This window comes from Cynoglossus semilaevis, chromosome 18 (assembly GCF_000523025.1).
Source record: "Cynoglossus semilaevis isolate Cse_v1.0 chromosome 18, Cse_v1.0, whole genome shotgun sequence".
Classification (NCBI taxonomy): Eukaryota; Metazoa; Chordata; class Actinopteri; order Pleuronectiformes; family Cynoglossidae; genus Cynoglossus; species Cynoglossus semilaevis.
The window spans coordinates 7,947,932-7,969,906 of record NC_024324.1 but is presented as its reverse complement, the minus strand read 5'-3'; the positions used below and the strand labels follow the sequence as shown (position 1 = coordinate 7,969,906).

At 41.7% G+C, this 21,975-nt stretch overlaps 2 protein-coding genes across 2 annotated transcripts in view; both read left to right on the top strand.

Moving 5' to 3' along the window:
- The first annotated feature begins 19 nt into the window (after positions 1 to 19).
- Positions 20 to 3,953, top strand: nup42 (nucleoporin 42). The gene is made up of 7 exons (XM_008331436.3): positions 20 to 316; positions 1,038 to 1,323; positions 1,424 to 1,512; positions 1,622 to 1,698; positions 1,800 to 1,886; positions 1,965 to 2,040; positions 2,253 to 3,953. The coding sequence occupies exons 1-7, from the start codon at positions 154 to 156 to the stop codon at positions 2,777 to 2,779; spliced, it is 1,305 nt and encodes a 434-aa protein (XP_008329658.1). The 5' UTR covers positions 20 to 153; the 3' UTR covers positions 2,780 to 3,953.
- Positions 3,954 to 5,123: 1,170 nt separating this feature from the next.
- rims3 (regulating synaptic membrane exocytosis 3) overlaps positions 5,124 to 21,975 on the top strand; it is a 36,804-nt gene continuing 19,952 nt past the window's right edge. The window contains 2 exon segments of the mRNA XM_008331435.3: positions 5,124 to 5,959; positions 13,664 to 13,985. Of these exon segments, the coding sequence (XP_008329657.1) occupies positions 13,721 to 13,985 (265 nt within the window). The 5' untranslated portion in view covers positions 5,124 to 5,959; positions 13,664 to 13,720.

Sequence of the window (21,975 nt, the reverse complement as noted above, 5' to 3'; positions counted from 1 at the left end):
GGAGCTGCCGCGGGGGGTCGCTGTGTTTTTCTGCCGCTGCTGCTGGCCGATGACGTCAGTATTCTGCGACTCCTTGCCTGTAGTCGCATACAAACGTTACTGGTTGTTAGAAACAGTTTGAGGCTCGGACAGAACCTAAAAAACCGATAGAAAATGACAGTGTGCAGCTTTTTTCTTCAGGGTCGTTGTCGATACGGTGAAAAATGTTGGAACGAGCATCCAAGAGGAGGAAACAGAGGCGGCGGTGGAGGAGGAGGAGGAGGATACCACCAAGGCTCCTCTGGACAGCAACAGTCCAAGGGAGGAGGTGGAGGAGGTAAATCTACCAGTTTAACCCTAATTTAATCTATTTTTACTATAGCTGTTAAAAACTTTCCAAAACAGTGTTGGCAACAACAGACGATTCATAGTTGATACTGTAATTGATATTCAAACACAAGAGCGTTAACTTTTGTTTCCGACTTTTTGAAAGCTAGTTCTTATTTTGTTTTGTTGTTGATTCACTTTAGATGTTTAGATGTTAACACCTGGGTAACTCAGGAGCAATTGAATGGGTTTTTCAATCGTTTTGCGCGCGGTGCAACCGTTAAACAGCTTTAAAGCAGATTTACTTAAAATAGTTTTTACAGGTTTATTTTGATTTGTGTCTATTTGGCTATATAACTCTATCGGTAACCCAGCGGTGGTTTCTCCCTAAATTAATAGTTTGACCGTCCTCCACCCAGTAATAAAATGTTAATAAAATGTTAAAATATATATAAACCTGTTTTGTGTAATGACTGAATGTCACCTTAAACGTGGAGTATTTTTGTGTTTGAGTTTAGAACAGCACTATAAACTAAGAAAACTAGCAGGTACTAGTTTTTCTAAATTAATATCAATAAAGAATAAATATTGCAGTGTTGCATTAACAGTATTACATTAAAGAAATTATTTTGTCAACACCGTCTGGTTTTGGTCATTATTATTTCTTGAAGGGAACTCCTGAGGGATTAATAAGGTTATGTCTATCTATCTATCTATTTTATGCTTTTCAGGGTTTGGAAACAGAGTTTGGGTGAATCCTGACCAACAAAAAGGCAATTATATTAAGACTTCATCCTTCTCATCTGGAGGGGACGACTGGGGAGGAGGAGGACAGAACGACTGGGGCCGAGGAGGCGAAGGAAGAAGAGACAACATTAAGAGCTCTGAATTCAGCTTTTCAGTTCAGAACAGATTTTCAGGACTAGATTCTCCTAGTACTTTTGACAGGAGAGGAGGAAGAAGTGGAGGAGGAGGAGGGGGGCGAACGGCTGCTGATGAAGAAGATGACAGACAACTGTGAGTTTGTTTATTTTTATCAAATCTTTGGACAATTAGAAATAATGTAATCTGTTGCGAGAAGGCCATTTACAAAATATGATGTCCCCTGATCCTCCAGGGAGATCATCCAGAAAGACATGGAGATATGGGAAAGTTCTCACCAGTGGTGTTTCTCATGTTATTCCAACGTCACCAAAAATCTGTCTGGTCCGTATCAAACACATTCATCAATACAATTATTTATTTTATATATAGTAAAAGGTGTTCAGTGAATAAATTATTTAAATAATTTGTCTGGATAATTTATTTTTTCCAGGTTTCACTGATCTCTCTCCAGAAGAGCTCAGACTGGAGTACTACTCTACGAGAGCTTCAGGAAATCTGCAGAACTATGTAAGTCAAAGTTACGCATGCATGTTGTTCCAATTGTGTTTTAAAATATGTGGTGATGTTCATACATCTGATTCTGTTACTGTTCCTCTGCATGTTTTCAGGGGAATGGTGTTAGTCAGCTGCTCAACCAGTGGAGAAACAGACTCCAAGAATTGAAGATCATGAACCCATCTACCCGTACAGCATTGGTAACACACAAACACACACAAACAGACACAGAGAGTGGTGTTTACAGCATGATTCAATATCAATTGATTTATTTGCAGCTTGGAGAGTTACACGGCTCAGCACCTCAAACGGATTCTGGATTTGGATCCACTTCATCTGCCTTTGGAAGCACAGGTTAATATTAAAGTATTGCTTATGATTGTGAAAGAGAAAAAACACAACAGTGCATCACATAACCAATCATTTCTTTGAAAAAAGTAATTAAATAAATAATTTTTATTTTAACCACATAGATGATGCTTAAGTGATCAATTTTGAGAACGAGCCTTTGATCAAACCTCACTGTCTGTTAGCTAACTACTGTATTTATGTTATCTGTCCTGTAGGTTTTGGAGCTCCTGCCACAGCAACAGCAAGCAGTTTTAGCTTTGCTGCATCTAACACTGGATTTGGCGCACCATCGTCCTCGTCAGGTTTCGGAAACGTGACAGCAGCCCCAGCTCAGCCTCCCATGGGCTTTGGTTCCGCCTCCACTCCTTCAGCTTCTACATTCTCCTTCGCTGCTCCCACCACTAACCAACCTCCAGCCTCTTCGGGCTTTGGCTCCGCCTCTGCTTTCAGCTTCTCCTCCTCCTCAGCAAACACGGGCACAGGATTCGGGAGTGGATCTGGGAGTGGTGCCCCTGCAGCAGCAGAGAGCAGTGGCAGTAGCAACTTTGGAAAGACGAGCGCAGTATTCGGAGCACCCACTGCTCCTGCCGCTTCAGCAGCAGCTGGCAGCGAGGCGGCAGACGGTTTGTTTACACCCGAGAGCAAACTGACTCAAGAAGAGCTGAATCAGTTCAAGGCCAAAAGGTTTACACTCGGCCAGGTTCCTTTGAAGCCTCCTCCAGCAAATCTACTCATAGTATAGAACAGTGATCATCAACTGGCGGCCCGTGGGCCAAATCCAGCCCACCTTGGAGTCAATTCTGGCCTGTTGCTTCCAAACATCAAAGAATAATTTTAGGCAAAAATGTGATTCTTGGTCCAACATCCAAGGTGTCTGTCTGGAAAATTCTTTGACAAATACAGTTGGTGAATCCTGGTATAGAACAATGGTATATTATACACAAACTACAGCCGAGCAGCCGTCTCAGTGTCAAAGTCAACAAAATATCGTCCATTGGCATCATGAAGTCCAGAATCAAAACCCTGATTTGAGACTTCCTTTTGAACTACTGCTTCTTTAATGAACATCCCGACCACACAGAAAGACAGTTTGATATCCACATAAGGGAAGGAGGAAAACATCATAAGGAAAAACAATCCTGCGCCCCATCGCCTCCATGTACCACAGGTCATGTTCAAACATATATTTTTATAGACTTTTGAATCATAAATCAAATCAAGAAGATGTTGATTGTTACGTTCTCCTCACTTTTCCGCTGATGGCAGTCAATAATCAAACATCTCTTAGAGGAGCTTCTGATTAAGTTTTCTCTGAATTAAAATTATTTTAGTTCCACTTAGTTATACTGGCTTCGAGCAGAAACAACTGAAATATTCAAGTGTCTTTGTTAAACATTAAACTGAAAATCTTTAGAGACGAAATCGTCAAGTTTTTGACAATTTGGTTAATGTGGAAAAGTATTCAACAATGTTCATCTAATATTCATGGACGTGCATTTCAGATGTCGTTCAAGACTTACATTTGTTCTAATGTGCATTAATGCCCTCTACTGGCTCTGTTTCATATTAATTCATATTTTCACCCACAAACATCTCAGTCCAGTGCAGAAAAAATGAAAACTTTTGAGGTTGGTGTCCACATAAAATGACCTATCTTGTAATTTAAGGGGGAGGCTAAAGTATTGTTCCCATGCCATTGAAAAGTGATTGCTACAATATTTATAATCAAATTTCAATTACTGATTATGAGAAAGTTACGTTTGTGAAGGTTGTAATTGCGAATATTAGCCAAATGAGGGTGCCCAAACATAATTTCTAACACCCAGAACCGTTTGACACAGACTTTATGAATGTATAGCATGTGTTGATGTATAAAAGTCTACTTTTTGACCTTAAATAAAACGATTTTTTGTGAATTTAGTTTCAAGAGTTACCACAATTATGCCGCAATAAACAAACATCATATAGGGCTGTTTACAGCAACAGAAGAAAACCAATGCAGACGATAATGACCGTGTGTATTCATTAACTCCACACACAGAGAGGAGACACGGCAGCCTCTGTGCAGCTGTAGGCCCTACAGCTGTGCTGACTGGAGCATATTTTCAGCTGACAGTGACGTTGTGACATCAACAAAAGGTGTTACTGTGCCCTGTGTGTTTCTCTCAGGCTCATCCTCCAGAGTCTGTGCTTTATGCGCCGGTCAGAGGCACTGTGCACAGAACCAGTAAGAATATAATGGGTAACACCACGTTAACTGCTAGGAATGGTTGGTTTCATAACACACAGCCCTACAGCTTGGCAATAATAATAATAAAACCCTGTTAGCACATAATATTGAATGTAATAACTACATTAATGATGCAGTTAAAACAGGGATTTTTTCCTATGTAAAATTATTATCTGCCCTCAGTCACATGACCATAACATCTACTGTGAATGAATCGACTCTGTGGCAACATTGAACAGATACACTCTATATACTGAGCGCTAATATGTTTACCTCATGTTTCCACAGGGGGCAGCAGGGGCTGCTCTCCTCACTGACATCACTGTGTTGATCATGTACTGCAGCTGTGGATGTGAGTCCAGCTCTGAATGGATCAATCCATTTGAAATATAACTCCATCTGGTGACGATTGAACCTCCCTTTTCCACTGCTGCTTCCTTCAAATCAGCATTTTCTTTTTTAAATTTATGACAGACGAAGCGTTAATGCATGCTGCAACACGGCCATTGTGGTCACTACATCAGCTGATGACAGCAACAGATGCTCTTTCACCGCTTCACTCGGCCTCTCTTCACAGAATGCCAATGAGCTGATTCAGATTCAGGGCTGCTATTAATGTTTGTGGAGGCCGATTTCAGTCAACCCTCTTTACTGTGGCAACAGAGAATACGGCTAAGTAATTGCAGCAATGATTCCCAGGGTAGAATTGATTGTGTTGTGCCACAGTGGTTCACCTATGGGAAACGGGCCATTGATCCCAGGCATCTGATTTATGCCTGTTGGAGTGACCAGCTGCATGGGTGACTGAGTGGCCCATAATTCACCTGCAGCTGTAAAGACCTGGGCTTTTTCACTGTGCCCTGATGGGTTCATATGAGGATCAAAGCACCATGACAGTGACAGTAATAACACACTGGAGTAAGTAAACACTGTCAGGAGGCAGTCTGTATCCAGTAGGACTGGTGTGCTGTTGGTGGGTGCTCAGAAAATCATCATCATCATCATCATCATTATTATTATTATTACTACTACTACTATTATTATTACTATTATTTATATCATGTCTTTAGTTTGTTCTATTACTATGTTCAGATCCCACACTGTTTTATAAAGGCACATGTCATTGTGGAGTCAATGGTGACCTGTTCAAGTCCATTTACCAACCCTAAAACACTTTCTTGAAACCAAAAAAATGTCTTTATTTTATTTTTGGTTCCAGTTATTTCCTGTTTAGTGTTCTTAGTTGGTCTTTTATTTGGTCCTGTAGCCCATTGAAAAAGCCGTGTTTCTTTCGCAGAGGCTGCTGTGCTTGTGTGATGTGCACCCATCCTCACTCATTGCCTCATTGCATGCAGCAGTGCTCAACTCAGCCACAAATTGTCGCTGTTCGCCACACCGCTGCACCTTGGCCCGCCCGTCCTCGCACCTCTTCCTCGCCCTCCCCCTTCCTTCTCTATATCCTATCTTGCTCCCTTCTGTCTTTTCCTATCTCTCCGTAGCAGCAGCACAGCGCTCCTCAGATGCAGTGAGTGTAGCAGCAGCAGCAGCAGCAACATCAGCAGCATCAGCAGCAGCAACAGCAACAATACAACCCAAACGATGACATTCTCACACAGACGGCTGCAGCAGACAGTTATTTGACAACTTGCTCTCCATCGCACACGTTGCCTCCGCCGCTCCTCGCTGTTAGTGGTGAGTGCTTTTTTGATTTCTCAGTTAATTGCGTGGTTCAAAATGCTTGAAATTAGAGGCAGATTATGAGTGCAATTCCAGCAGCACAAACCTGTGTGCCTCCTGCTGACTTTGTTTTCTTAATCGCGCATCACCCGGGTCAGTGACTGATCAGTGAGCAAATCAGATCATTGCTGACAGCTGCAAGACTTGGACTCCTTTAATGCAGAGGTGGTTTTCAAAATTGTTTCATTTTTTTAAACGGATAAAATCCAAATGTTTGTAGATGCGTTTGTTTTGATTTGAAATGTTTTGCAGGAATTATATTATTGCAGGGCTCTGAAAGTCGAATTCCCATGGAGGGATGAGCATCCATTCTGCACAAAGAGTGTGAGGGTGGGGGGTTAAAGGGGTGAAAAGACGCAAAAGACGCAAGAAACTGTCCTCAAAATCCTAAAAATATTCTGCAGAGTTGCTCATTGTAAACTATATACAATGTTTTCTTTTCTACCTAATGCTTGCCACCATACACTTGGCAGTTGTATTTCTAATAGTTTTAAGCCAATTTTTTTCTAACAGTCTGTTAAATAGTATGCACTTTTTTCTCTTCTTTCTAGTCCAAATGAACAAAGTGGTGATGTGTTTTGCCTCTGACTGGGGGTAGAATATAACCTACCAATTCATGTAATATAACTGTACTGCATTAAAGAGGTTGGACCTACAGTATGAAGGCAGCTTCATTTGCGCTGATGTACTAAACAAATGTCCAAAGTTTCGGTGCACCTTGACAAATTTAGCTAGACACTTTTTACAAGGAGGAACTGTGGGGGCAAATGTCACCATGATCTAGCATGGAACGATGCCCTCTTGTGGTCACAGTGCTGTAACTGGCCTTTGTGTTACGGTTCCTCAAGAGGTCCTCAGACCCCAGTTTTACTTAGAACCACCCCTTTGACTGTTTGACTGTAAAATAAGACTATATGAAGAGATTAGACTACGGTACAATAATCTGGCCTAAAGGCTGATAAGGCTGGTTCTGACTCTTCAGAATGATTTTAAAAAAAATTACAGTTTATTAAAAAAACATGCAGTTTTAATTTCTCATTAAAGGTATGTAGCAGCCATTACACTGAGTGAAGCTTTTTTAAAGCCTACTATTGACTGACAAATAGTCCTATAGGGAACAGTGGTCTCTGTGTTAGTGTTGTTTACAGTGTTTGTGTCTTAGGAGGAACAGGTGGCTCTTCGTCCTGACATTAAATCTGTCACAAAGTGTTTGGTCATTCATGAAACAAGCCACATCTAAGATCAACTGCACTGCTGTGTCTTTTTCTATTTTTTTTTTTTTTTTTAACGTGGAGTGTGGTCACAGGTATAAAGAGGTGGCAGTGGCCTGCTAACCTGCTGCTGTTTGTTTGTGTGAGAGCAGGTGAGCCGCTGACTGGAGGGAGTCAGAGACTGTGGGGGAGAGAGTGAACATGTTTTCAAATCCCTGTTGTCTGCCAACCCTCCAGTCAGGCCAAGTGACATGCTGAGGTGTGAGATTCTATCATATGGCCACATGCACACGTATGTGCTTGTACCGACTCGATGGGCTCAGAGGTGGATGTTGACAAAGCTGAGGCTTTTTTTCTTCTTCTCTGGAATGGGTTAAAGGAATGCAAGCAATAATAACCATGCAATAAATGACTGCATGTATCTCCTTACTGTAATTAAATTTGATAATTGTGTGTGATTACACACAAAAAAGTTATTGCCATATTATAACTTACATTCTTACATTCATACATTCATATAGTCATTCTTATTTTTCTGACTACAGTCAACTGATTTTACCCTCTGTCCTTTTATTCTGCTGGTCCTTTTCTGAATTAGCATAGCATAGTAGCATAGACCATAAAAGACTGGCATCATTTCCAAACCACTGCTGATGAACACAGCACCATAAAGTTCTGTAATGCCTTGAAATGACAAGCAGTTTTATTTGTAAAACTTTTCATTTTTAAATATGAGAAAAGGGAAACTCTTGCGGGCTAATTGGTTTTTATTAACCAGGACAGATCCAGTGTGAAGAAGAAAAACACACACTAGAGAGCTCTTAGTAGAAATTAAACTTGCCGTCTTTGCACCACTTAGACTTACTTTTAAAAAATTGATGATAATGTTGTAAAAGTGTGTGGACTCTCTCTAACTGTCCGTAAAAGGTGATGGTGCAATTCCTGTCTGTATAAATAAAGGATGCGAGTACTTTGATGTGCTCTTCACTACCGTTAGGTTTGCTTCACTCACACCGAACGCTAAAAAGAGTGTATTCACACACAACGTAGGCTGACAGTGTGGTTAGCACACCTGCGTCCTTATTGGAACACACAGTAACTCGTGTGTCGACTAACACTGAATGTATTCTGTGAGTGGAGGAGAATGTGTGTGACAGCTTTAACAATGTGTGTGTGCTATAATACTGTACTGTATATGGTCCAGTCTAAGTCGCAGAGAGGCACTGGTCAGATCTTATCACATAATCTGGTCACTCCAAAGGCCAAACCACTGTATCATCTCCCATCAAAGAGTCTCTGGTCCCTCTACATCTCTCTGAACACACACTTGCGGACACACAACGGCAACTTACAATTGCTAGCTGTAAAGGTCAAAGGCAACGTCCAGGGCAAAACAAGAAAGAGTAGAGAGAGAGAGGAGGTGAGGGGGACGGAGGGGACGAGGGAGGGAGGGAGGGAGGGAGGGAGGAGCACCCCCGCCCTCAGATCTGTATCCGGTTCTGGTTGCCTTTGAAATTAAAATTAAATGAAAACAACCGTAGGCCAGAGCAGACACTTATCATAGTAATGAGCAGGCTTCTCTGTGGTGTGAGTGTGTGTGTGTGAGTGTATGAATGCGTCTTCTGCATGTGTGCACTTGCAGACCACCATTTGTAACGCCTGGTCAGGGTTTTTTTATTCCAGTGGAAATGCTAATGGCAGTACAACCCAACTGTGTACCAGTTGGATTGTACTACAGTACACTTATCTCTGCAGTTACTGTCCAAAAAAACATTCTCACTCCACACCTGAAATACTGCAGTAGAATTATATATAGTATGCTTTTCAGTTACTTTTCTGAATGTCAGTCTTTTCCTCTGAACCAAAAACCAAACTGTTGTTTTTGGAGCCGTACACTTATCGATACTTTCCAGCAGCAGGAGCCCAGACTGAATTCTTGACATGCTTGATTCTCCTTCGTCCTTGTGAATATATTCAAAAATGTCCCTTTAACGTTCCTTCTGATATATTTGTTTTATGATTCTAAGCAGAAGTTTTGTTTTATTGGAGTTTTTATTTGAATTTTCTAATGAACATGACAGTATTTCTGTATGGCATAATCAGTCAGTGCCAGCTGTAATTTGTCCAGGGACACATTGGCATGTGGACCAGTGAAGCCAGAGGTTTAACCCCTCTGTAGAGCCACAGCTGCCGGTTGTTTTGGAGTAACACACCCATGCTTTAGGTGTGAAAGTCAATGACATTGGATCAGGAGTTGTTTTTAACTCTTGTAGCTTTAATCCAAACCTGCTGTTAAAGCTGCTCCATCCGTGTCTCAGGCGAGCCTGCTGCAATCACAGGTGGTATGAAAGGACGGACAGAGGGAGGGATGGCCGAGGGGCAGTGAGATGACCACGTTAGTCACCGCTATAAAATGGGCCATGACTCACGAACGCTTCCAGTCTCATCCATCAACCCCTTCTTAACCCACTTTGCCCCTGCAGCCCAGCAATTCTGGGTTTTATTTTTCTGTTTTCTGTGTGAGCTCTCCATGGCCCGGCGCTGACAGATTAACTTCACCGCTACTCTTTTGATGGAGATGAAAGAAGAAGGGACTGGAAAGAAAGCCGCTGTGTGCCAGAAGGCCTGGTGAAAGGAGAGAGCGAGGGGAGATTTCGGTCGCTACTTTAGTGTGCACCAAGGAAAACAGTTAGCAGTTGAACTTTGTTTTCCCAAACTACTTTTACGTTTGATAAAAATAAATAAATTGGACTTTGTTTAGTCTGTGTGACAACAAAGACAAACCCGGTGACGTTACAGCTCTCAGTTTAACCGCAGATTTCCCCTGGTGTTGTGCAGAGAGACAGAGCCGAGGGTGATAAGTGATGATACGAGAGAGGTCTCACTTCTCCAAAAGGCTGTTGGCTTCAGTCCTGGATGTGGGCTATTTGATTCACAGCTGAAATAAAAAAGAAAAAGAAAAACATTGTTGCTAGCTCAGCTGTGGTTGGATTAGTGTGGGATACAGGGATTCTGAGCAGTGAGTGGATGTTTGAAATGATACTGATGACACTTTTGGAACGGGTGGTCTCATTCCTGCACGTATTTATTTGAAATAATTGTTTTTGCTGCTGAAAGTGTGTTTTTATTCCAGGCGAGTCGGATTAACTGGCATCCCATCAACTAAGATGGAATTGAAATTCAAACTGCTTGAGCTCTATTTGTTTTTACCATGTGTAGTGACAGAGTTATTCAGTTCCATTGCACTGTGACGCACGTGATGTTCCTGCTCTGCTTGTATTTCTTGTCAAGAACTGAAATCATGTGCCCTTTAAACGTTAACGGTTGAATAAACCATGTTAGTAAGAAGATGGTTAAAAGTTTGATGTAAATAATTGTGTGTGTGTCAGTACTGTTTGACTCACCAAGCCCATGTGACTTCACTGGGAAAACTTCAGTACCACATCTCAGCCCAAACCTGGAGAGACATGTGAACTACTGTTCTGAAGGTACTGCAGTTTATATACAGTACTTACAGATACATTCATACGTCATATGCATACTCTGATTCAACACAGAACACCATTGCTTTAGCTTTCTATTGTTGTGATAAGCCTAGACCATATATGTCAAACTCGTGGCCTGTGGCCCAAATTTGGGCTTTGATGTCATTTTATGTGGCCCTCCAGGGTAAAAATCACTAGTACTCATGTTTACTGGGTGGGTTAAATGCAGTGTTCACATTCTATGTGTGTGTAAAATATGCACGGCAAGTAATTCAATTTCAATTTGTCTTATTCCAGTTCTGTTCAAGTTTACATTTGCCACTACTGCCTACTATAAACCACATGATCTCAGTCATTTATCTTCATGTTTCATCACCTAAATGTCTTTGGGTGGACGGTGTGTGACCCTTTTAACCTCAGCGTCACTGCGAACGCTCCATCGATTCATTAGCAGTTTGTGTGAAAACATGGCGTGACAAATCAGATTTTTGTCCGCTGTCAGAAGACGGTGTGTGAAGAGCGTACAGTGTGTGTCAGCGACGATCCTGATTAGAGATTTTCATTGGATATTAATGCAACTGGGCCAGAGGGAGACGTGAAAACAAAAACTGAGCATGAACTCCGTTACTCTTCTGTTCACAGCTGTTAGTGTTTGATTTAGACTCGAGTGCGTGGCCACCACGGCGTGTTATCGCTCTGCAAAGTGTGAAATAGGGAATTTGTTCATATTTATTAGTGCTGTGAGCTGCAGTCTGGTCAGCTCGCCTCTGATACGCTGATGCACTGTCTCGGTCAACCTGATGCTTGAATCTAATTTGTGTCAGAGGAGAGTGTTTTACAGTAGATTTAGTTGTTGATTCAGGTCCTGGAGCCAAGACAGGAGTGTCAGCGCCCTCTGTCATTCTGGGTCTTGGCTCCTTCTCTGGCCTCACTCTGGCGCGTACATTCAGTACAGCATATGTGTGTTTGCACAATGATGAGTCTCTCCCTGTGTGGGATTTGGTGTCTGTGTGTGTGTGTGTGTGTGTGTGTGTGTGTGTGTGATTTGGCTCTCTGTCATCCCGCAGCCTGGCGCTCAAATTGTCCTGTGTGAGTGTGTTTAGCTGCAAAACCAGCCTTCTGTTTTCTCACCTTCAGAGACCCCTTATGATCAAAGAGCTGTATCAAACACACACACACACACACACACATGCATATACTCGTGACATTAGGAGAAACACAATGGCAGAAGGCTCTGGACACGTACACACAGTACCCACAGTGTTTGCAGAGTTGGCTCAGGAGGAAGAATACAGTACTGCATGTGTTCTGCCAGTCAGATTGTTTGTCATGAACTTGTACGATGAAAAATCTCATTTTCCATGTTAGTGTATTTCCTTATTTAAAAAAAGAAAATCAAAAGCTGATCTCGCATTTTATTTTTTGCCTTACTCTCAGTAATGGAATTTTTATCCTTCAGGGTGCAGCATGTTAGGATTTGCTCCACGTACACAGGCACAGAGACATTAATAACGTTTGTGATTTTTAAAAGAGTCGTGGACTCTGTGTCGTAGGTGTATATTAGTTACACAGCGTAGCATCTGTGTTCTTTGATTGAAGGGATTTGAAGCTAGTATATTTTTTTAGTTTTTATTTTTGTGTGAAACACCCTGTGAATTAATCTATTAGAAGCAGAACATTGTAGTCTATTGGATTTTAAAAATAGCCCGGCCAACGTTAGCTCGCCGCTCCATGACCTGCACTTTTACTCCACCATCCACTTTACAGCTAAACTGCAGGCTAATAAAGGAGTCCAGCAAATGGGTCGTTACTGGATCAGTCGGCCATTTCTAACTACGCACTTGTGACATTTGTGTTAATGGAAAGAGCTAATAGTGGAGATTAGCCTTTCATCCATCCATTCATCCATCCGTTTCTCAGTGTCCGTTCACAAGGTAGATCCTGAATAACAGGACCAGAAACGAGGGACACTGATGTTTATGCTATAATTTTGTAGTGAAACTCAAGTATTGTCATTCAAAATAGTGCATTTCACATCAGCGTCGCTCTGCACCGTTATCCTGTGGGTATAACAAAAAGACAGGACAGTATTCAGTACGATTTAGTCTTAAACTTTGACGTTTGTCCTTTTAGCCATGACAACAGTAAATCTTAGGAGAAGACAAATGGCTGCGTGGCTTCTCGTTCTCTCACCACAGTTTCCTGCAGCAGTTTTCTCTGTCCATTCATTACAAAGCGTCCTCTTCCCCCACCGTTGTCCGTGTCTCCCGCTGGCTCTCTCTGCATGTTCCTCCAATGAAAGCCTGAGGGGAGTGAACGCGGCCTGGACTAGAGGAGATAGGGTTGGTTCAGATGTAAGGAGAGAAAAGAGCGTAAGGATGTGTGGGATCATCTTTATTCTTCATCCTTTTCGAAGCGACTTTCTGCTTAAGAATGAATGCCGCTGCATCACTGGCTGCGTGGAAATACTGCGACTTTCATTTCAGAAAGCTGAAGTGAACCAACTGCCACATCAGTTTACAGTTCCTCTGTAGTGCTCTCGTGAGTCGTTGGAGTTGTACAGTTGAATGTGATTTTACGTACAGTGACATCAGAGGCAGCATCTACATTTGACTCCTCTGATCTACAGACATATTTAGGCCAAATTCATTGTGCTTGTATTATTCATGAGCTCCATCCCAGGCAGCGTGTGCATAAAGAATTTTTTTCATCATAACATGTGATCTCTGCAGCTGAGTGCAGTGCCTCGAACTAAAGATCAGCATGTTCACACCGAAGCTCTCAGCATGCAGAAACGTAGGAGTTCAGCATAAAATTGGAAGCAAAGTTATTCTCCTAAAAATAAAAAAAAAAGACTAAGTGAGGTTGATGGTTTTAGAACAGGCTAAATTCCCACATATTTTAGCCAAATTTAAAATTTTACCCATGAGTCATTTTGTTAACCTTCCGTCTTCTTTTCTCAGCCCTCCGTCAACCTGCTCGCCCCTCCCAGCCCACTGGCCCTCCAGTCCAGCAGGACCATGATGCTCAGCAGCTCTGTGGAGGTGCCAAGCCCGGGCGGGATGAGTGGCCTCAGTGGGCTCAGCGCGGCCGCCCGGAACGTGGTTCGCTCCTCCAGCATTTCAGGGGCCATGTACAACCTAGAAAAGAGTCCCAGCAGCGGAGGCCCAGACTCTGCGTCTTTATCCGGCAACAAGAAGAGGCGTTCCAGTCTGGGCGCTAAGATGGTGGCCATCGTGGGCTTGTCACAGTGGAGCAAAAGCACACAGCAGCTCAACCAGCAAGGTGAGTTGAAATAAAAAAAGAATGTTTTTATTGAAGAAAGACTGGTTTTAATATGTGATTACTGAACTTTAAAGCTTCTATTATTAAATACGTACATCAGATGTACTACTACTCCTTCAATACTTTCTATGCAGCGTTTTAAAAAGAATGTCTTCCTTTAAATTGTTTGGCCTTATAATATTTATGGACGTTTGAGAAAAATAATTGCTCTCTCGATGGTTTTTAACCTTTCATTGAAGTTTTTATTCAGCTCTTTTTGTTTAATGTAAAAACCCAAATATCATATTCACTAAGTGCACAGCAGGTTTATGGTTTTCCTTTCGGGTTTTAGCTGCGTACGACAGTATGAAGCACCAGTGTGTGTTGTGCGTGTTTACTTGGTGGCTGTGTGGCAATGATGGTGCTGCTCGGTGCTAATGTGTCCCCTGTGGGCTATGATTACAGACAGTGTGCAGCTGCAACAAAAAGTGCTTTCCACTTTTCTACACTGGCAGAAAGCGACTAGATTTTAGTGGGGTGTGGGTTGGCGGGGGTGCCACACACACCAGGGTTGGGGACAGTCAGCCAAACGTTTTCTGCAGGTCAATAGCGAACATGCCGTTCATCCTTCCATATCGTCCTGGCACATTCTGCACCTGCTGCCACGGTAACCTTTTCAGAACAGTACAGTTCGGAGCTTTGTACGTGTTCCTTCTGCTGCCTGTGTGTTTTGTGCTTGGATTGTAATTTGCCCATTATTCAGCAAAAAAAAAAAAAAAATCACAATATATGAGACTTTCAGGTTGGAGTTCTGCGTCACAGTAGTGTCTGTGAGTTCAGAAATGGCTAGGCTGCAGTTTTGGTGATACACAGTAGTACTGTACAGTACTGTAGTTTTGTCCAACAGTTATCCATTGTGGCTTTCATAGAAAAACAGAAAATGCCATCATGGCTTTATTTTTTAATTTTTTAATTTTTTTTTTGTTTAAATCCAGAGAGCCAATAGTGTTTTGAGAAGGCAAAAGATGGAAGTACATTTTAGAAATAAAATCTATAGCTAAAAGTCACGGTGACAGTCAAACATAAGCCAAAACATCCATCCATCCATTTTCATCCGCTTATCCGTTACCGGGTCGCAGGGGCAGCAGTCGCCACCCAAATCACATTGCACCGTACCAACCCCCCAAACCTTCCTGCGGGTGGTGAGTCCACTGGAAGGTATTAACCGCCCTAACCGGGATTCGAACTTGTCCAGAAGGTGAACCCTGGGGTTCCACACCAATGACAGAGACATTGCCTCTGGGCCAAAGCGCCACTAAGCCAAAACATTAGGAAAATAAAATAAATACGTACCGGTTTGAGTAAATCTCAACAGTTGGCTATTTAAAAGCGGCTAGCCTTAGAATTGATCAGCGTAGCCAAAATAAGTTCTAAATAGACAGAAATTTAGCAAAAACAGACCTGTGTTAACATAGAAAATGGACACATATTTAGGCAATACAACAACATGTAATCAAATTAGATGGTAGCGTGTAAAATTCAACAAAATCTAGAATATTAAACATCCAAATATGACAACACAGGTATAAAATAAGGGGTTTGAAAATAACCTAAAGTATTTTTAAATCAGCCAATAAGCCATCTTGAAATAAAAATATATTAAATTATAAAAAGCAGATTCCTGTTTTCTTGTCGGCACTGATGTCATTAGCAATGATGTGATTAGCATCTCGTGTCGTGCACTGGAACACATGCAGTTCTGTACATGTGCACACGCTTCCCAACTCCAAATCTGTATCATTACCTGTTTCTGGCATCTGTTAATTTTAGGAAGCTGTTGCTCCACCATGGATGCACACACACACACTTGCAAACACACACACACACACTCTCAGCTCAGGCGCAGCTGACACTTGTCTGACGCAAGCAGAGAGCTGTCGATACTTTCTCCACAGGGGCTTTCATGTCTCGGTGTTTGTGGTGATGAGGAGGGGGGAAAGTGCAGATGAGGCGTCGAGGAGATGCTAAGGATGTGGAGAGAAGGGGGTGTGTCTAAATTTAGATGTTCTCAGCTGTCAGGGGAACGCATCCCGCCTGGTACAAAATCTCCCGCCTGGATCTGCTCCCCCTCCTCCTCTTCTGCGTTGCTCGATCGTCTTCACCTGCGTAGTTTGATACGACAGGATTTTATGATGTGAATCTGCAACTGATTGGAAATATAGTCCAACTAATGTGGCAACAGGTGAAACGTTAATGCTTTAAAGATACTAAACAATATAGGATTTCATAAACAGTATATATACAGTATATACATACATACATATATACATATATATATATATATATATGTATATATATATACATATATATATATATATATACACACACACATATGTATGGAATAGTAGGTCCTAAGCTAAAAAGCTGTGGGTACTACACCGACATGCTATGATGATTTTCGGCTGTGCAGGCGTTGAGGCATTAAACATGTTGCATGTGAAATATGCTGCCTTGTTGATGTGTTTTTTGGTTTTAGCGCTACTTAAGGCAGGCTAAGTTTTTCGTAGTGTCAGTCACAGTCACTGGAAAGTGAAATACATGTAAGGAGAGTTCTTTTTTCTACAGAACACCTCACATTAGTGTTATTAGGACTCGGCCTGTGGTGAGGAAGATGCACAGTTTGGTGACTCAAAGTGTTCCTTTTCTCCTCTGTAGTTTTTCCACTCTTCAATATTTGAGACGAGCTTGAGGCAAAGACAGAAAATACACAGTTCACCCTGACAGACAGATTAACAGTCAGCAACAGTCAGTGAACGAGGAGGGGAGAAAAGATTCCTTCCTGTTTGGTCAAGTTCGATTAGAGCCCTCGGTCTGTTGTCTCTTGGTGGTCATTAAAGGTCCAATCTGTCCAGCTATCAGCTGTCCATGTTCCCCGTGATGTGCATTGATTGGCTGATGGTGCCGGTCAGCTCAGGTGGCTTCACTCTGCTGGTCACCTATAACTAAATAACCAACCGACCGAGCAAAGGCGGAATTGTTCCCCAGAGGGAGGAACGTGCACGAGGAGCAATTAGGATGGAGTGGAAATAATCGCAGGAACAGCAAATGATCAGTCAGTGTCACTCTATTGATTGACATGGACTGACAACAGTTAAATACCATTGACTGACAACTTTAAACATTTCCAGCCAAAACTGACTACTACTGTGAATGTTCTAGAATGAATTTACATTACAAGGACAGAGTTAATGATGTACATCATTCTCTTATACAAAACAAAAAAGTCCACGAGACAAAACAGACTGAGACGAGGCAACAGGACAATACATTAGCGTCACACCATCAAAGTGCTATTAGGGTGTAATGTGTTTACGGTGTTGTTATGGTGTCAACAGTTTCTGCAGGGAACGTTCTAGACCCGCTGCATTTTGTGAATTGGATCTAGTCAGTGTCCAGTCAGTCCTGCTGAGGTCAGTTGATGTAAGCATTAATGGCCTCATGTTTTCGAAGGAATATCGTCATTTATTCTTTTATTCGTCATTTGTGTGTTGTGTTTGTTCCATATGGTTGAAACGCTGGGTTTTTTCTTGTGCTTTTATTTTTAAATTCTCAATGTGTGGATCCAGAGGTTTCTAGTCCACATTAAGGCAGATTTACCGTTGAACAGACTGACTGCTCTCCTGTCCATTCACCAACATGTAGAGAGGTTTTTCCTCTGATCAAATCATCAGAATTGGCAGGCGATGATGTAAGCTCTTTGTGCTGTTTATTATGTAAGAAATTGAATTTCCAAATTTAAATGTTTTTTTGAATTTGAATTGTTTGATTGGACATTTTTCGAAAACAGCAGCTATCAGGATGGAGCTGAAGGTGTAAAAAAGAAATGTTAATTATAGGTTAAATTAACTCATTCAGCAGGTTATTAAACTAGGATTTGTGCTGTGCTCCTTATTATGTAAGTCCTCCTTTGGAAAGTCTTTGCCTTCAATGCACATTGTACTCCTGCATTCCCACAGATGTACTGTGTGTGTTTCCTTTCATCTCAGTCTCACTTTTCTTCATGTTACTCACAGCCCACTGTCACTGTCTCATTACTGCAGCTTTTGTAACAGACGACTGTTGAGGATGGCATTTCGGCTCCCTCTGTGTTCTATTTATTACCTGCTATTATTAGTACCTGGGAAAAAAAAAAACACACGCGCAAGCAGCCTGGCTCTTTCCCAGGTTTAGCCGGATGAGTCACTCCTCCGTTAAACACGGTCTTATCTCCTGAGCAGGTTTATCCCTGACTGAGATAACGGAGCCAGAGTCGCTCTGTTGAGGGACGTCGCTCACACTGACGAGATGCAGTGTACCAAGAGAGTCGGATTAGAGGAAACCAGGCGTGTGTATCTGTGTGTGTGTATCTGCTCCTTGACAGCGTCCAAATAAAAGGCTTTCAGCTCCCAGACCCCCCAGGAAGGTGGTCTATACCAGGAGTGGATAGGTCTGGAGGCATCCTTTTATTTTAGAATCCAGTCAGTTGGATTCAGTCAACTGCTGCTGTTATAACTGTGGACCAAACATTCCACTGTCACTTGTTCAGTTGAAAAAAATCAATGGCTGAAATTCAGCCCTAAATTGTATCAGAGCCCCCTTTTTGTGTCACCGAAGTGTCTATCTATTGATTTTCTGCTCGTCCTGCTCTTGACCTTAGCTTCCCCTTCATCTGAGGTGAATTGTGGTCCAGGTGCTGACCTGGTAGCATCCTCTCCTGACCTGAATCTGTAACTGATGAAACATTTGTTACATTTTTTTTTCCATCCGTCTGCTCCACTCAAATCCACGGCGTTCAGACAGGCAGAGGGAGAACCTCAGTAAGTGACAAATGGTCTCAGAGAGAAAAACATGGCTTTCAAACTAAAATGGAGTGAGAAATGACATGTTCGTTCAAGACGACTCAAAGACTGGTAATAGGTTTTTTGTTCCCACTCACATCAGCAGTGATGGCTCAGAAACAGTTGTTCACAGGCACACCATCGCTGAGCTAACACATTACAGTAAAATAAGTTATAAAGGTGAAATTCTGACATAATAAAACTTTGTGAATTTAATTGAATAACACTGTTTTAGACCAGGTGTCCATAAACACCAGGCACTGACACAGGGCCGCATCGAAAGAATAAGGTTTATTTTTTTTTAAATTTAATTCTGCATGGTGTTTTATTTTGAAGAACTCTGTCCTTCTGTCCGCCGCTCTCTACACAGTTTTTCCTGATTCGTCAGTAAACGTTTAAACTAACATTAGATAACGCTGCATAACATAAAATAATAATTCTATATACATTATATATGTACAAATTAAATTATACATGATGCACTGTTGTGTTTTGTAATGTGCGTGACCTCCCTCTCACACACACATCCTCTGCTACTGGTTCATGGAAAACTCGTGTTGCATATAATGGACCAATGATTGAGAAGAACAGATTACATAAGGATTTTATTTTATTTTTTTTTTGTCTATCTAATGGGATCTTCTTCCAGATTACATCAGACTAAGATAAAATGTATTCCTGGAATAGAATAAGAATATATTGTAAGCAGACAGTGCTCAAATATCAACAGTGGAACTCCTCCTCGAAGCCTGAAATACTATCCTTAGAGATGACATTTAATGATTGCAAGTGATATTAGCAACAACAACGTTCACAGCCAAACATAAAAAGCTACACATATATAATCTACTCTGTTTTGTTTGCGTTTATACAGACCCGTCTGTTGCACTTTTTGTCGTTCCATCATTCTTGTTTAAGATAATCATTCCCATCTTCATCTATTTATATGGTAAATATTTTTTCGTATAAATCTTCTCTGCGCGTGTTTATGTCTGCAGCTCTGTATAAACGCGGCCGGAGAAACACCAGAGATGGACGAAAGAAACAGAAGGACATCAGAATGAGACAATTAAAAAAAAAAAAAACAATTCTATTCACTGGATTATAAAATGTAAACGTAACTTTTGGCCTCTTAAAGTTACTGCCTCCACATTTTTTTAGTGCTATCCGTCGTACTCTATAGACCTGACTCACGCTAACTACCCTCGTACGTGAAGAGAGTCGGAATGTCTGTTAATGAAATAAGCCAGCTGTTACTTTTCAATTTACCACGCTAATAAAAAAAAGCCATAACAAGTGTTATTTCATGGTTATTGCAAAATCCAGTCATTATACAGCCGTTAAGAAATCCAAGGCATGTTTGACTGTAAAATAGTACCGAAAAGCCTTTTTTTTTTTATAACTGATTAAAGCAGCACTTTTTCCCATCTCTGAATATTTACATTTTTAACATCATTGCAGACTAATGTCCCACAGCACACTAAAGCTCCTGTATTAGCCACAGTGAGTCACAAGGACAAAACACACAGTGTTCAGAAACACTGAGGCCAAATCTTATGACAGTCCTGGAGACATTGTCTGGAAAAGTGTTTAACTGACAAAAACAAGACGATGACCCACATATGTACGGAGTCTCAGGAGCAACACGTGGAATCTACTGTAATCAAACTGTGGCTCATTTCTTCTTTTATGATATTTATCTACAGCTATTCAAGGAATTTTTTTCTTCCCCCCCCCGCCCCTCTAAAATTCATAACCATGTTCACGTCGGAGTTATCTGTCTCCTGGCTGTGGCTTTGAAACACACTCCGAGTTGGAGGAATTTTAAAATGGAGTACGAAACTTTTGCAGTTTTGCTCCTGAAGTCAGCCGTCAGTGCCGGTGACTGATGATAAAATAAGAGCTGTTCTGATGTGGAGCCTTTGACAGTGTTTAGGCTCAGTTTCCCTCTGACATGATAGTTTCTATGAAGCTAATGTGATGCAGTGAAGAGAGAGCGCGGCTGTGGATGACATGTTTCTTCTCCACAGTCAGTGCTGTGTAGAGTAGATCCATGATGGCAAAGTTCAACTGTGATAAGCCAGGTATTGTTAAGGATCAGTCTTGCTGCAGTACTTGCTCAGGTAGTACTTTTTAATATTACATGAGCGCCTCGGTCATTGGAGGGGCTTCTTTGGTCGTTCTCAGCCCGTGGAGCTGGCTGGTTGGTAGATGAATTTCTCATTCATGCTCCTCATCGGTTTGTTTCTATGTTCTTGACTGTGGATGAGCGTGTGTCTGAGGTGGACCACAGACTAGCCTGGCCATTTCAGCACTCGTGGTGTTTTTGAGGTGACTCACTCGTGCCCTACTTCTAGCTCTGTGTCTGAGTCACAGCTAAGAAAACACGCTTGAGGAATTTTTGGCAGGGACGTTTTGGAAAGCTTAGGGCGATTGGATCTTTCACGGGAAAACTCACTCCTGAAGAGAAGAGATGTCGGGCAAACTGAGGAGACGTGGACAAACTGAACTGCGATGGTAAAAGAATAAGCCTGTCATGATTTTAGCTATTTCTAATAATGCATACCTGACTCATTTTAAAGCCACTACAGCGGAGACTGCAGCTGTGTTTCTTTAGCCACTCACTCTCTCTTGACACAAATAAAGTGAAACCTTACTCTCAACTCTAAAAGCTCTCCGTCTTCCCCACTGGTGCTTTTAGAGGCTACCAAACACCAGCCCCACTGATCAGTGATCACTTTCTCTCCCTCTCCGTTTCTTATCTCCACACTTGTTATACTCCCTCATCGCCCACTTTGTGTTTTCCCCCGCTGGCCCACTGACATCTTCATTTTCTCCCTCTCTCCTCTCCTTCATCTCCCATTTCTTTCACTCTCCTCTCCAGCGCGGAGTGTCTATCCTGTTTTCTCAATTTCTTGAGATCTATTCCTCCAGCGCTCTCTCCGCCAGACAGATTGATTGGTTGGGCGTCGTTCTTTGTGTCTGTAGACAACTGAATATAAACACACATTTGTGTGTCTGTATACACATATTTTTAAAATTTTCAATATTTTCATTATTTTCATGATAAAATAAGCATTTTTTTCTAGCCTAAGAAGAAAAAAAACCAGGACATAAATTGTACAAAGAAATAA

What these genes read in the sequence shown, in the direction of transcription:
- nup42 (XM_008331436.3), top strand. Translation starts at nt 154, where the DNA reads ATGACAGTGTGCAGCTTTTTTCTTCAGGGTCGTTGTCGATACGGTGAA. An exon ending in GAAGAAGATGACAGACAACT is followed by an intron (nt 1,324 to 1,423) that starts GTGAGTTTGTTT and finishes CTGATCCTCCAG; the next exon opens with GGAGATCATCCAGAAAGACA. An exon ending in CAGGAAATCTGCAGAACTAT is followed by an intron (nt 1,699 to 1,799) that starts GTAAGTCAAAGT and finishes GCATGTTTTCAG; the next exon opens with GGGAATGGTGTTAGTCAGCT.